Source organism: Pygoscelis adeliae, unplaced genomic scaffold (assembly GCF_000699105.1).
Source record: "Pygoscelis adeliae isolate BGI_AS28 unplaced genomic scaffold, ASM69910v1 Scaffold222, whole genome shotgun sequence".
Lineage (NCBI taxonomy): Eukaryota > Metazoa > Chordata > Aves > Sphenisciformes > Spheniscidae > Pygoscelis > Pygoscelis adeliae.
In genome coordinates, this window is record NW_008824309.1 from 889,085 (window position 1) to 905,310 (window position 16,226).

The following is a 16,226-nucleotide window of genomic DNA, read 5'->3' on the forward strand; positions in this document are numbered from 1 at the left end:
TCCAGCTCTCTCACATTGCATCTTCTGAAGGATGCTGGGCAATCTTGTCTCCATCATTCCTAAATAACCCCATTGACCCAGAAGTTATTTCAAGTGTCTCTTCAAGTTCGCCCACCTTGTTGGCCAAACTTTCTGAGCCAGTGCCCATCATAAGAAGTTTGTCTCACCTTTCTTTCCCTTCATCCCGTTGGTGATGTTTCATTTCCTACCGTTCCCTCTATTGTAAATTGACTATTTTTAGTGCTGGCCTTTCTCCGTGTGGTTCCTGCGATGGGTAACGGTGTTTCCCTTTTCTTTATTTCTTTGACTCTTCAGTTCCTTTCAGATCTGCCATTCAGTGTCAGTTTCTTGTCTCCGCCTTTCAATTTTCCGCTCTTTCTAATCTGCTGTGGGCTGAGTGAATACTTTCTTTTAGACCATTTGCATGATCTTTAATTTACTGTGTCCTCTAATTTATACCACATACTGTTTGCTCTGTTGCATTATTTATTTCTCTAAAAGGTTTCAGGTGGAGTGGTTTGTGTGTAGGACACACTGCAAAGCACAGCTGTGTTGCGTAGTCTCCATATGCACTTACCCCCTACTTTTTCCTTTTACTTACTGTTTTGGGAAACAGCCTTTTTCACTCTATTATTTCCAGAATCATGGATGCGTGAAGGCGGTGCTCCAGGGAATGGCAGAGGTGCGAGAACTGCTGAATCACTTGTGCCCTGACATACCCTTCCTGAACGCCGCAGTGGTACAGAGCAGGACTTGGTGCTCTGGTGGTGGCTATTACAGGGTACGATACCCACTGGTGCGTGAACAAATAAGGAGTTCTGCTTTGTGGTAGGGTTCCAATAGTCAGACACTCACAAACTCCTTAAAAACAAGGCGCAAAGAAAACATAAATATGCACTAGATGCTGATGTGTGCAGAGCATGGGCATAGGGGTATGTAGAGTTATGCAGTCATTCCTGGTCAGATTTATTCCAAAAACGTCTGTTTGTTTGTTACATAGGTTCTCATTAACCAGCAATATATGTAGGCACCATTGATGTACATTTTAAATAAATAGGTACTGCAGCAAAAATTCACCATGATCAATACTTTTTTTTTTTTTTTTTTTTTAATTTTACTGATGTACCTATAAATGTTCAGCTGTTCCTTGCTTGACTCAGCATGTTCCTACAGCACGACCCAGAACAGTGGAAGTCAGGAGAAGACTTTCCATTGATTCACGTGTATTTGTACAGGTCCATGTAAAGCATTTAACTTCAAAACACTGGCCAACGATAGAAATGTAGGAATCTGAATACATATATATTCCCTGCTCTGAAAGAAAGGAATGGAAATGCAGAAGAAAGATACCTAGAACTACAGAGACACCAGATACCCCACAAGGTAGTGGCTCGCAAGCACTTCCCTCTTATCTTTTGGCTCTGGGGATAGTATACGTGCACTCTGATGTTTGAAGTAGGTTGGGTAGAATTTAACTTTTGGCTCAAGGGAGCCTTTAGTTTATTAAATATGGAAGTTCTTGCTGGGGAGCGGTCGCAGGTAGAAGCACGGTTTCTCCCTGCAGCACATCACTTTTCTTGAATATATGCATTTGGGAGAGAAAACTTGGCTCTTCTGTGCCTAGATCTTTTCTGTCTGGATCCGCCTATAAGAAATAACAACAAAAACTGTCAGATCGTAACAACTGCAGGATTTCTAAGTGTGCAGCGGTGTGATTGTAGCTGCCTTCAAATCTGTGAATTCAGCTGGCTTGTCACGAGGCTGGCCTCTCAGCAGCACTGCTAGGAGGTCTGCGTTACCTGTAATTATACAGAGAAAATTGGTCAAGTTAATGCCGCGTCTAAATGCAGTACTAACATCTGCCTGTCTTGGCAGTAAGACAGCTACCATAAATATGCGATGCAACAGGCTGTCAAATATCCCGGCTTCTGCAGTAACTTGCTCTTCTAACGAAAATTTTCCAGCTCCAGTTGCTAATCAGGCTGTGGGTGATCTTTCCAAGCTCTGAGGCTATGGGATCTGTCTCTCATCTATCAGCATCTGTCCTGCTCTCCCTACGAGCATCCGTTTCTGTCCGGGTGCTGCTGAGGAGGAATCAGACCTGCTGCTGAAGGGACTGGGGGGAGAGTGACGGTCTCATCCTAACGAAACAACCAGGTTACGAGCTGGTTTGCATTTCTATTCCTGCTTTTGCAGGAACCTAAGCTGGACTGTTTCTTGCTGTACTACAAGAAGCCCCAGGAGCAGTTTGCAGTTCTCTCTGCTCCCAGCTTTTGGTGTAGTCTAATGGAAGTGTGTTTCAGAAAACATAACTTTCAACTGCCTGACACTTCCCAATCTCTTCTATTTCTTGTCTATAGTGCTATCAATCAAATTGTTCTTGTCAGCTAACCGGTTTTAAATCTCGTGTGGAAAAATTGTCAGTCCAAGATCATACTGTGTAAGGACTATGCGTGACTGCTCTGCCACGCTAATTCATTCTTGCTTAAGACATGAAAATAAACTGATAGAATGCCAATTTGAAGTTTTTAGACCTTGAAATGATTTAAAATCTCTTCAAAGAAAGACTAGAGCTGAAACTTTGTCTCCGAGGCACCATTTTTAACTTAGCAGTAAGCTCTGATGGTCTTTTCTTTAAATTGCCTATTGTACAGATGCCTACAAAGAAAGTGCTTCTTTGGGACTGTTTGTGTTTAGTACCGGCATTTATTTCATTTCATGTGACAGATGACTTGGCTTCTGGATCTAGTAATCACTCGCTCATGTCCCACCGGGGCAGGTTTTTGACCTACTGAAACGCTGTGATTTGGTTTGGGAGCACAGGCTGGCTGGGCAGAGGACCGCGGCGGTGGCAGGCTCGCTCAGGAGCCCCGTGTCCCCCAAGCCCGGGTGGCTCCTGGCACACATCTGTGTGGGCTTCGTTTGGCGTTTCGGTCAGATGAGAGGAGTGGGAGCACCAGGCTGCCGGGGCTCTGTTAGCGAAAGCTGGCGTTTATGTTGTCCGTGCTGTTTCAGTGAGGCTGCCTGCGGGCTGCAGGACGATTTGGTACGGACTTAAATAGTGCAGCTCCTGCGCTGCCGGTGAAGCCCCGGAGATCTCGGTGTCAGCTTCCCCCACACAGCCCTCTTTGTCTGTAGGACGTGCATGCGCTGTATGCCCGTGGTGTTGAATTTTTATCATTTAGTTATTTTTTCCGTCCCACCTGATAAAGGCCAGCTGGCGGCGTGCCGCCTGGCATGCCTTCTGCGTGTCATCTGCAGGCTTCGCTAAAGGCAGTGCCACCCAATTAAGATTTAAAAGTCTGCAAGCCTTTCATATCTGTTGTGATTGATATTCCGCAATTGTGGGGTTTCTTACCAGATTTCAGGTTAAGCTTCATACATTTTTTTAGTTTTTTATTATCCTAAGGCTTTGATTGTGGGACGCACTTATGAAATCCGGAGACTTGCTGGACGAAGCTGAATGAACTCTGCTTTATTCTTCAGCATAGTCGTGCTTTTCATTCACTCACAAATAAATGCCTGATTTCTGCTTGAGGGACTTTTTTTTTCTTGAAAGATGGGGAAATCGAAGAATTGAATGCAACCTCACATTGTGGCAATTCTATTTTAAGCAGATTTTCTGCTTTTTTTTTTCTTCGCAATATTATCATACAGCAGCTAAACTAATGAATATGTAATTTTCTTTCCTTTCTGCTTGTCATGCCCTGCTAACATGGACATCTACAAAGGCTCAGGTTGGTGTTGCAATCTGTCTTCATCTTATCTTATTGTCCTCATTTAGTAAAAAGGGGCTTCGATGTTGTTCATCAACCAGGTTTTTTTCCCTTCATCTCTTTAAAACTGGATCCAACATTACTATTGCATAACAGATTCATCCAGAGAGGTGCCACATTTGTTTGTTACCACTGAAACGATCCTTCAGCTGCAGCAAAATGGGCTGTTTCAAAAACACAGGACACTGATTTATTTATATCTACTTAAATTTGCTATGCTTGCCTAGCTTTGTGACATGGAGACAGCAGAAGCTACAGCACCTACAGCTTCTGGAATCAGCAGAAAAATGCACCAAAACTCTCACTAAGGAGTTTCTGCCTTGCTTTAGACGCCCATATTTGACAACATAGTAAAATGGCACTTGTTAATATCTGTCTAGATTCGGTATTTTCTTGATAGTGAAGAAACATAATTTAAAATAAAAAGCAGAGCCACAGGAACTGGCCATTTGTGATTGTATTCACATATCCTCCATTCACACTTCAACATCTCCATATTTTTGTGTAACTCTGAGACTAAATTGTCTTGCCTGAGTATTTCAGGTAGAAATAAATACCCAATATCTGCGCGATATCTGCAAGGTTATACTTTGTGCTGCGTTCTGCTCCTCAAAGGCTGTAGTGACAGTAAAACCTTGAGTAAAACCAGGGAGGCAGGTTCTGGGCCGGGAGCTGCGCATTCTCCCTTATTTTCTAACGTTGCATGATGCCAACTTTTTACTTTAATCTCCAGCAAGGAGTGCTCACTCTTTACTGTATTGCAACTTGGTGTTTTTAATGCCTGCACCAATCTTACAGAAAATAAAACCACTTACCGCTAGTAAATATGAATTAATAAACCTTGCTGAGCAACATGTTAGTTCTAGAAGTGTGATCTGTAATGGCTGGGGTTTGACAGAGCTCACTTCAATTAACTTTTTAAACAAGGCATTTTCCACTTGTTGCACTTAAGAATTTGAAATACAGCGGTGTTGGTCTTCACATATTTAATCATCCATTAGAAGAAAATAAGGGATTTACTAGGAGCATTTTGTAAAGTCCAGCAAAAGACTAGATCTAAATTCCATGGTGAGGGAAAGTGGAGCATCCAGATGTCTGTATAGCAAGAATACTCTGCTGCTTTCCTAATTTCTCCTCTTTTCCTTGTTCTCATCTTACAGCCAGAATTTTACAGTGCTGCTTTTTTTGATGGCTTCATCCTGAAATGTCTTTATTTGAACTTCTCAGTATCTGATTTTAAGCTGAGATATCATTCCGGTTAGTGCAAGAAATAAGGCATTTCCAGATTCAGTCCCCTGCTCCCTGAGGGCTCCCTCGCCAGCCTCTAATAAATGCCTCAACTCTTCATCCTCAGTTTTCTCATGTGTAAATTAGGATTAAAGTTGAGCGGTTTTGAGGGTCGGGCTATAAATAGATAATCAAGAGCTGGGGAAACTTCAGAGGATTCATAGTTGTTTTTACCTTTCCTACTCAGTGAAAACCATTTTTCAGCAGTGTTTTTGAAGGCTGGCACCATGGCTAGTCCCTTAGAGTAACGGTGAAGGGTCTGTTTCTGTAGGGGCTTCCATACTGCCCGCAGGGCAGAGGCTGGGAATTGATAGGTCTTTCTGTCTATGCTATAGTAATTATTGCCCTGACTCTTCATTCATATTTTGTACTTGGAATAAAATTGATCCCATCCTTTTGCCAGCTACAAAGTTTTAGGCAGGTCTAGGTTTTCTATAAACTTGGTTCAACGCCAGTGAAGGCTTTTCATAACCTTAGCGAAGCTCTAATTGATTTTCTTTTTTCCGTACCACAAAGGAGGTAAAAAACACTAACTCCTTTGATTTGGGTGAAAATGAAAACTATAAGTGCTGAATTTGCTTCACGACTATTTGTGCAGGTATCTGCTAGAGGCATAAAAAATTCAAGAATTCTGATAATTTCAGAAGTCTTACCACATACTGACCTGTTCAAACTTTTGTGCTGTAAGTCATTCTTGAGCAATATTTTTTTAATTTTGGTGGCTGCTTGCAGCATCCAAATACCTAAAGACAAGTATTCATCAGTGAAACAGCTGCTTTGCAAAATCCAAATTGCTTGAAAATTAATTGTTCAATCAGTTTTAATACTGGTGAGCGGTTAGCATATTTCTGGCGATTGTGATCAATATATAAACTAGCATGAAATAAAATCAATTTTATTTTAAAGAGGACTATTTAATGTTGAAATTTTAATGAGGTCATTTCTGTGATGTAGTGTTTGTTAATGTGCAAGTATTTGTCCTTCAGATATACAGTTAATTCAGTAAAGCTTTTAAATGCGTGCTTAGATCTGCCAAATCAAACATGCACTTAAGTAATTAACAAAGTAAGTACTCCATTTTGAATTCAGTTTTAAAGAATTAAATAAAAGAAACTCATTATTAGAAATTATCTGTTTTGGATTAAATGGAATGCAAGGGCAGTATTAGAGCATTACAAAAATTATTCAGTTAACGTACGGGCACCTTAAAACCAAAAAAGAGATGTGGATGAACTAGATGGAGTCAACATAGAAGTCAAATTTGCAGGTAATTGCAATGGATGGACATCTTTGGAGCTGTATTTCCCACCATGCTCCGGATCTATTCGTGTCAGGCTGGTTGCAAGAGGAGTGCTGGCTGTGGTCCAGATTTCACGAAGTGGTGGCCGTAAGCTGTAAGAGGAGGAGAGGGCCACTTTTACACAGTGACATCTACTGCTGCCCCCTCTTGCAGCCTGGATATGCAGGGAACGTAAAAGTGGGTACACAAAAGGTATTGCAAGTGAGCAAATTGCTGGCCAGTCTCAGGAGTGGTTTTAATATCTGCGCATGAATTTCCTTACCAGCGAGTGTCTTGCAAACCAGAGCAAATCAGCTCTCTTGCCTATGTAAGTTCTTTTCTAGCTTTAGTGTTATTCATGGTGGTGTCCATAGTTTAAAAGTAGGTTGTTATTTCTTCGGTTCTGGCTGTTTCAATGTATTAGGTCTAATGTAACCTTGGTATCAGGGCAGCGATGTGAAATGAACTTATGTTAGCAATGAATTTAGCCCATTTTTATTAGAAATGAATAGTGCAGAGGTTGTCCTCAGGGTCTCAGGCAACTGCTACAGTGATCAGTTTGGTTGTTCTAATATAATAAGCAGATATTGACTTTAGTTGAGGTGAACACCAAGATTTACTGTCTTGAAAGCTAAAATATTGACTGAGAGAAAACCAGAGTCAATACTTACCTTGAGGGACAATAAATCTTGATGTTCACTGAAATATGAAGTCACTATGATTTTCAGAAGCGTTGAACCTCGTTCTAGTTTACTCTGCAGGTGCTCATCAGAAAAGCTACCTGAAGTATAGGTATGAATTTCTTTTAATGAATCACATCAGTTGAGCATGTGCACTTGTTTCTGTATGTCCTTTGCAAGGTCAGTATTATTCCTGACCTACATTTAAATAAGTTACAGAACATTATAAATCATACCAAAGCTCTCTGGTGGTTAGATATTTGGACTTTTCATTAAAATGCAAGTATCAGCTATTAAAAGAGAAAATAAATAGATTAATGTTTGTGTATCTTGTTGAAGTGACTGTCGACGTCAAGACACTTTAGCCAAGGACTCAGGGTTTGCTTTGGAGTGAATGAGAACTGGCTTCTTTTATTAGGGCAAGCCTATAGCAGTTTGTCTCTTAAAAAGTAGCTTTTGTCCTTCTTCCCTTTAATTAATTTAGAACTGTGCCCATCAACTTGATTTTAGGATTCAGATGTTAATGTATTCCAGGTTAATTGTGAGTACAAAGAGGGATACAGTGGTCCTATGAAAGTCAGCAGCAAAACTCCCATCGACTTCGGTCAGGCATCATTTCATTTGGTTCATTGAGCCCAAAACCCAGCATGAGAATATGAATAAAAATCGAGGAAAGCAATTAATTTCCTAAAATGCTAAAAGTATTTTGATTGTATTTATGTCTTGGAAGGGTTAAAGGCAAGGCACTGAGGGATGGAGCCAGGCTGGTCCCCTGGGCGCTGAGCTCTGCAGCTCCGCAGAGGTCAGGTGCCTGCGGCTTCCAGCATCTTTCTCCCCCCTGAGCAGTGCAGAACAACGGGCCCCTGTGCCCACCGCATGGTCTTCATTTAGTTTCTGTCCTTCAGGAGATGAACTGTGGTAGTACAGCTCCGTACGTGTGTTGGGTGGCTCGGTCTGAAGGTTTTTGTAAATGCACTGTCAGAGTGGGTTTGCGTAAGTTTGGGGAAGAGTGATCATTAAGCAGATTATTTTCAAAGAAACTGTTGTCTTTGTGCTTGGGAAGAGAAGTGGCGTAGCTGGACAAGAGGCTTCTGTATCTGTAGCAGAGATAGCAGATGGCAAATGTGATGTGGGCTAGGATACTGGGACTGTGTCTAATTTGAAGCTTGGACACACTCTACGTTGCAGCCAGGGATCTGTGGGAGCACATCCCAGCCCTCTCCCAGCTGAGGCACTTTGGGTCCCTGGGTTGGGTGAGGAGTGAGGACACCACATCCCATCCCAGCCTCTGTTCAGGATCGGGACAGGGTGCTCCCACGGAGCCGGGAGGTGAGAAGTGCTCCCAGGTCCCCTGGTCAGTGGGACTCAAAGAACAGCAAGGCTTAGCCAAAATCCTTTGAAAATGCAAAATCAAAAACGTCATCTGTTTGACCTTGTTAAGTACCACAGCTGTTAGCAAAAGATAGGAGTGAAAGGCTTTAAGGCTTTTTTTTTTTTTTTAAATACAAAAAAAGAGGAATTGGAAGTGATTGAAAACAAATGATGGCAAGTCAGAAGAGAGAAACAGGAGGAAAACATTGTCCTGTGGAGGAAGGGAACACATGCCATGTCACCATGGTTTTTTAAATGTAAAGAGAGAGTCACGTTATATTCACAGCTTCCAAAATGCATACCCACAGAGTTGCACCAGTGCAAATCTTGCATCTCTTTATGAGTCTCATTTAAAAGGTGTAACGGAGTCTACCGATACACGTTGTAACTTGCTCTGAAGAAACCTGTCCCTCCCAATGCTGCTTGCTGGTTATTTACACCTTCCCGCTGTCTCAGAGGTACTACCGGCGATGGCATTGCTCGGCGCTGACGCAGGGCAGAGAAGCGGGGTTGTTCACAGATGGTGAGCACAGTGGTATCAGCACAATAACTTAGTAAAACGGGTTGTTTGCAACAATTATATTTCATGTTTTCGGTGGCGAGTGTCACCTGGAATCCTGACTGAATTGGAAGTACCGAGCGGGTCAGCAGCAGACCGCCCGTGGAAGGCACAGCCCACAGGAGCTGTGGGGTCTGAACCGGGTATTAAGGTACCGCAGGGATCGTGCGACCGGTGCTGCGTGTCCTCCTCCACGCGCTGAGAGTGGGATGTCTGTCAGAGGAGGAGAGCTGATGGGGCTTCACGTGTAATCGTACCGGCTTGACGCGATTAGGCAGCAGAATACAAATGCTGTATTAATGGCTGTATTATTGTGATCCTGCCTGCTCTTGAAAGAGTGCGTCTGAAGTATCGCTTCACGTCACATATATTTGTGTCACTGCATATGGGATCTCTGTTTTGCCCTCACACGTTTCCTCTGATAGATTTTCATTCACGTGGCATCCCAGCCCTGCCCAAGCCCTGCTGGTTTTCTTACACAGAAGTCACATCAGGTAAATGCCGCAGGAGGTTTTGGCCACCAAAATGCAGTTCTGGTAAATTCCTGGCCTAACCTCTAGTGCTATCCGCAGGTGGGCTTTGCTGGTTCGGAGAGGTCTGAGGTTTCACAGATTTTAACGCAGAGCGATGAGAGGTCACTGAGACAACGAGCTGTGATTTCCAAGCTCTTCGTCTGGCCCAAGCGAGGAGCAGAGGCTGCTCGCTGCAGATGGCGGGGTGAGTGCTGAAAGGCTGGCAAGTGCTCACGTCGTGACCTGCAGGATTCACAGCGATATCCTCTAACCCTGAGGAAGAGTTATTAATTAGAGCAAGGAAAAGACTCTTAAATCCCTAAAGCCACAGTTTGTGCTGCGCCTGCCCCAGCTGCCCCGCCGTGCTTGTGGAGGGGCGCAGGCAGCACCCGCGCCGTCACCTCCTGGCCTCTCCCAACCTCATCTTTCTCTCCAAAAGTCTAACAAGCAGGAAGAGGCACCCACCCAGCTCTTAATAAACTTATTAATAAATAAGTTTTACCTCCCTTAACACTGCCCAGTGAGACCTCTGCGCCCCGGGCTGCGGGTTCCCTGCCCGCCTTCTTGCGAAGTTTGGTGCTTCGCTCTCTCTGGGTTTTGCCTCCCCTCTGTGATGAGGGGAACTCTGATCATGCCTAAAGCACACATTTCCCTCTTCAACTAATTGTCTCCTGCAAACGGCAGTATGTTTTGTCAGACAACATAGCCAGAGCATGGGGTTGTTTTTTTTTCCCTTCCCCGCCGTGGAGCAGGAAAACTAATAAATACTCCCTGTCTCTACATCCATCTCCTGGCTGTCTTTGGGGAACATGAAGGCTTCGCAGTGTCTAAAGAGGGATTGTTATTCTCCCCAGCGTGCGCAGGGAAACGTCTGCAGAAGTCAGTAACTCTCTCAAGGAGACAGGCTGGCCAGGGCAGGACGGTGGCTTCGCGCCGGGCTCGGTGTGCTGCCACGTCCCCCCGTGCCTGCGGGCTCCCCGCTTGCTGGTGCTGGGCACAGGTCCTGCTCCACAGGCACTCCTTGCACTCTCGAGAGCACTCTTTGCTCTTGTGTACACCAGTTAATGTTAATGAGCATGGCTGCACAGCTAATTAGGGGGCACTTCTGGTGCCACTTGCTCAGCCTAGGAAACTTAGCCTCTATGTGCACTTTATACAATACATAGGTACCTATATATCATATGATTAGGCCAAATACCACCGCCTCAGCGTGCGGAAATCATTAGCCCATATCGAGTGACTGCAGTGCACTGTGATCTTTCAAAGAACTTTGTGCAGGCCCAGCGAAAGCTGGAAACGCCGCGCACCGCCTGGGCTCCCCCGAAAGGCTGTGGGGTGACCCCACTCGCTTGTGCAAAAAGGTTGTTGTACCAAACGTTATCGCTGTGCGTGTTCCAGCCCTGCCGTGGTAGTCCTAATAAATTTTGCACGTTATCTCGTGTTATTTGTGCACAGACTGTGAAAAAGGATTTGTGCTTAATAATATGTAGGAAAAATCGTACTACTGCCTTTGCCCCCTTCGTTCCCCTCCCGTCCCCCTTCCCCTGCACAAAACGTGATGCTCTTACTAGTTCATCCCCCACCAGTCCCGGCTTCTATTGCCCTCTCTCCTTTCTTTGCTCCTCCATGTGTTTTGCACTTTTTAGCCTATCTTACTCTCTCCTCTCTGCTAAACCTTTATAACGTTTATAAAGACCCACAGTTAAAATCAGTTTCTGACATTTGCTGTTCCTGAGGGGTTTTCCTCAGCAAGTTATCTTCTTTTCATTTGATGTGAAGGTAATTTTCTGATGGGGCACCAGTTCTGTTTTCTGACTGGTATCTCAACCTCCCTGCCCCCCACCTCCAAAATGTTGCAAATAAGGTTTCTTTATTGTTGTGGCCACAACATGCATAGTCGTAATCTGCTATTTTAAAATGAAGCTGTAAATTATTAAACCTGTGGCTGAATTTTTTTTTTGGGGGGGGGGCAGGGGGGGGGGGGAGAAAACTACTGATTTAGTTATTTTAATGGTGAGAACCGAAGAGCTCCACAGCGGCAAGGTCAAGGAGATTTTGGTGCGTGGAAGAAGAAATTTTAGCTGCGCTGTATTTTTTCAGGGCAGCGCATTGTGCTTCATACTACGCAACAGAGAACACTGTATCTTCAAATCAGCTTCTGCAGACAAAGCGGATTCAAAATAAATAACTTGTGTTCATTACTGTAATAGAACTGTTGATTCATTCATTTGCTTAAACCTAAAAATCTGCTAAAGTACTATATCTCAGTGTGCTGCTTCTAACAACCTGAATATCCATCACCTTTTAAAAATGTTTATCAAGGTTTTGGCTGTATTTTTCTCTCTACATAGATACCATAGTTCAGGTGAATACACGGTTGTGTTTGATGAAGAGATGTGTTAGAGATAAGTCACTTGCAGGGGAACAAGCATTTATAGTTTTCGTATATAAACATGAAATTTATAGGACGCCTGAAATTTCATTCTTTTATGGTAAATGACTTACAAAGATATGTTGGAAGCAAAGGTAAATGAGTGCTGATTTTAAGTTTGTACCTTCTGAAACACAAAAAGATGCAGTATGTACGGTCCTGGTGAATGACGTGGGATAGATTATAGCGAGAGCAGTCTGAGCAAATGAAATTGTAATGGAGTTCCTCTTCTGGCTGCAGGAAATCGCTGTTATTTATCCTGTTTCCTAAGATGCTGCATGCATACTGCTGTTTATTATATACTTAAAAATCCGTTGGCAAGTCAATAATGAATAAACAAACTTAAAGATATTACAACACCCTTCGCATAAGGAGCGTAAGCCAGGATATTTTTCAGTGTACTCTTTCCGGGGTTCGGCTGAGGTGTTTCTGCAGAGATGCTAACCTGGATAGTTCAAATGACCGGTTTTGATTCTTTCTGCTGGCAGGTGTACGAGGCGGTCCCATGCTACACCGAGTGCAATCAGTATTCTTGGGTAGTAGAACCGTGGTCTCCGTGCAAAATCAACAGCGAACAAAATTCCCTCCACTGTGGAGAAGGAATACAAACGAGGAGAGTCAGGTGCGTGAAGACAAAAGCACGGGTACTCCAGATTAAAAAGAGCTGATACGTACTGGCATAAAGCTGAAATGTGTGGCCATCTGACAGTGAGTACGTTGCTGAGTCCAGTGTATTTCAAATGAAAAGAAACATGCATTTATGTGCAATGGTTTACAGGAAAAGCATCTCAAGAGATGCAGCCTTGTGTTACGATCAAGACATCTTTCAGGAAGAAGGCATGATGTTTAAATTAGAATTCTTCAACCTAAATGCCATATATACATAAAGCCCCCTGAGGTGCAAAGCCTCCATATTCTGATTTGCTAACATTTTCCCCAAGTAATGGCACTGCATGCACCAGAGTGGCATTCATTATTAGCGAGTATTCATTCCCCAGGCACTGGGAAACACTGAGTTATTTCCAAATGTTCGGATGTTACTAGCAGGAGCGCAAAGGTTTGTTCTTGCTGGTTGTCATTTTCTGTTTGCTCATCTGTCAGCCGATCAAGGTTAAAATCCCTCTGTATGAAGTTTGAAATGTTTATTTAAAGTAATTGTTGAAATCTGTGAGTAATAAAAACATGTCGTGCGTGTAGCTGGTTTTGATTTGCATTAACATGATTAGTTCTACATTTTGACCAGCTGTGCTGCATATAGCTATTGTGTTACGTATAGTGTCCTATATGGGGTCGAGCAGACCTGTTGATATCCATCACTTCTGTAGTTCGCTGATGACCCTCTAATGACAATGTCTGTTTTCTGTGTAGGTGTGTGCGTACCGTTGAGGACCACGGAGGGGAGACTGTGCCCAACGCGCTGTGTAATCAGGCTGAAATCCCAGATATAATGCAGAAGTGTAGCTTGTACTGTCCCAGCGAGTGCGCAGTGTCTGACTGGGGACAGTGGAGCAAGTGTCCACAGGTAGGCTCTCCTGCTTGTGTCTCTGTGGCAATGTTCCTTGTGCGTCGGTCTTCTCTGTCCTTCAACCATTTCATGAGATAGTTATTTTCTAACAAAGCAAATATTTTCTGAGGGAAGTCAGGCTTAAAGGATCCTGCCAGCATGGTTGAATCTGGAGATCTTTATATTTCTACAGAGCCTGAGCTATAGAAAATTAGTTAGTAAAACACATAGTTATCACTGTGACAGTTGCTTCCACTCATCCTTCCACTTGGTCTACGGAAGAGGACCCACACAAGTAGAGTGGGTGAAGGGACCGGTATTCTAGCTGCAGTAAGGGCTGTCTGCGTTAAGAAATATTTGCAGGGCAGAGCTCTGTGAGCAATGCACAACTGCCATAACAGCCTGCTGGTAAACTGTGGTGGTTGCACTCCTCTGGACAGGTCTTAGGCCTGAGGGAATGACAGCTCTCCCTTCCCAACAGACACTATTTCTGTCCAGCGTCTCCTCCTCAAAACTTTGAGGGAGGATTTGAGGCAACAGCAACAGAAGGGCATGGCAGCAAGGTGCCTGAACAATTGGTCTTGTCACAAAATAGTCAAAACTTTGTGAATTATGCAGGGATTCAAGCCACCGCCAAGTGCTCTGTGTTTTCCTAAGTGTGCAAGATGGAAAGAAACTGCAAATTCTATCTTGTGAAAACTCTCTGGCCTCAAAGCATGTAATTGCAAACCCATTGTTTCTCCCTGTTGAAATAGGTGCCAGGTTTAATCTCAGGGGTTTTGTAATAGACTTGCTTGATGTATTTAAGTGACAAACGTATATTCCTTGCCCCTGTGTTAACAGGGCCATTATCAAAAGTCTGAGTGGTTATTGGACAGGTATTTATACTACTGCTGACACAGGTAATTTCCTTCCATAATATTTTGTGTAGCGTATCAATATACTCAGTAAGAACATGTCAAATAAAATCTTGTTTCATTTCCTGCATTCACCTCCTCCTGAGCAGCATGGCTTTGATGAAGTGTAACACTCTTGCAACCAATACAGATGCTTGGATACCTTTCAAAGTCCCACTGTGGTTGGGCTGTTTCTTTGCCATTGACTTTTTTTTTTTGAGAGAGATTTTCTTCATTTTAGCATGCAGTAAACTAATGCAGAGATCCTCAAGGCCATTGCGTATTTTTCAGGTGCCTTGGTGGCAGTCAGTTGGTCATGAAGGACTGCTTGAGGCTTTAAGCACCCTAGTATCCTTAACACACCCTGAGTTTTTCCCTGAAGACTCCTTTTTGACAATGGCGAAGCCTCTGTAGCCCACAGAAGCAGGAAAGGGATGCCCAGAGCTCGTGGGCTGCAGCATAGCTCTTGGCAGTCGCAGAGCCGAGTGCCACAGTCCCTGTGTCTCCTTGGACATCCTTTTGCCACGATAGATATTAATTCATAAATGTGAGGGCATCTGCATGCCAATGCAATTAACTGAACAATATGTTTTCACAAGCTGTTCTGCAACGCTTTGTTGGGAAACTGAGATGACTCTGTGCGGATGGAGCATGTGTTTAAATAGTTCTGTCCGGATATGAGGCAATAAACAGCCTGAAGTTTTATGGACAGATAAAACCCTCCCTTTGAAGAGTTTATAGCAGCGCTGTCCCCCTTTTATAGCTACTCAGGCTATTTGTGTTCCTTTGGTTTGGAGAAAGGACCACACAGCACAGTCCCTCCCAGGCTGCACAGGCTTAACATCTCCAAGGCAAGCGCTGGGCTTGCTGTAAGTGCAGAATGGCTGTACCATGATGGTGGTGTATCTTTAGTACGTGCGGGGGGTACCGGTGCGATGGGGCAGGGAAATGTGGTGGCCAGGAGTGAGGCATTGCCAGTACCAGGGTAATTAATGCAACCCTCCATCTCCTGAGTCGCCACTAGGGAAGGTGGTCACTGAGAATGGCCACAAGCTGGTGGACACGGTCAATGGAGTTACAAAGGCAATGGAGCCTACAGAGGATCCCGTTTCATCTTTAAGGGAAGAGCTACGTGTGGTCAGTTGAGTAGCTCCACTGGTTGCAAGTGAGAGCTTGGGTCTGGACCTTGCATGGAGACCCTGCATATAGACACCCAAATACAGGAGTCTGCATCTGGAGCTCAATCTCTTATTAAGTCTTTTGGTCAGACCTGTTGTGCCTCCAGCCTGCTTTAAGTGTCTTCCCACGGAGCCCAAAACCATATCAGTATGTTTGCGTGTATAGAACCTCTTGCTCATTAGGACTGTCTATTTAATTGTGTTTGAAGGAATTTTGCTCAATGGCTGGTATACTTGTGCATGGTTTCTGATTCATGCCAAACTGGAAGTAAATGCCTGTCTTCTGAGGATGTATAAAATGCTTTTTGAGCAGTCACTGAAAATCCATTTTCTAAGTATGGCTTCTTTCTTTTCCCCAAGTAATCCGAAAAATTTGAAGGATCACATCATACTGAAATGAAAAAGCAAAACTGTTGTCCTGGTTTCGGCAGGGATAGAGTTAATTTCCTTCCTAGTAGCTGGTACAGTGCTGTGTTTTGGATTTAGGATGGGAACAAAATTGATAAGGCACCGATGTTTTAGTTGTTGCTAGGTAATGCTTACACTGGCCAAGGACTTTCTAGTTCTCCATGCTCTACCGACTGAGAAGGCTGGGGGTGCACAGGAAGCTGGGAGGGGGCACAGCCAAACTGGCCAAAGGGACATTCCATACCATGGGACGTCATGCTCGGTACATAAACTGGGGAAAGCTGGCCGGGGGGGGCCGCTGCTCGGGGACTGGCTGGGCATCGGTCGGCGGGTGGTGAGCAATTG

At 43.9% G+C, this 16,226-nt stretch overlaps 1 protein-coding gene across 1 annotated transcript in view; it reads left to right on the forward strand.

Moving 5' to 3' along the window:
• The window catches only part of THSD7B (thrombospondin, type I, domain containing 7B), a 282,324-nt gene that overhangs the window by 233,254 nt on the left and 32,844 nt on the right, over positions 1-16,226 (forward strand). Inside the window, exons 15-16 of the mRNA XM_009318936.1 lie at positions 12,384-12,517; positions 13,264-13,417. Coding sequence (XP_009317211.1) covers positions 12,384-12,517; positions 13,264-13,417 — 288 coding nt within the window. The remainder of the gene's footprint in view (positions 1-12,383; positions 12,518-13,263; positions 13,418-16,226) is intronic.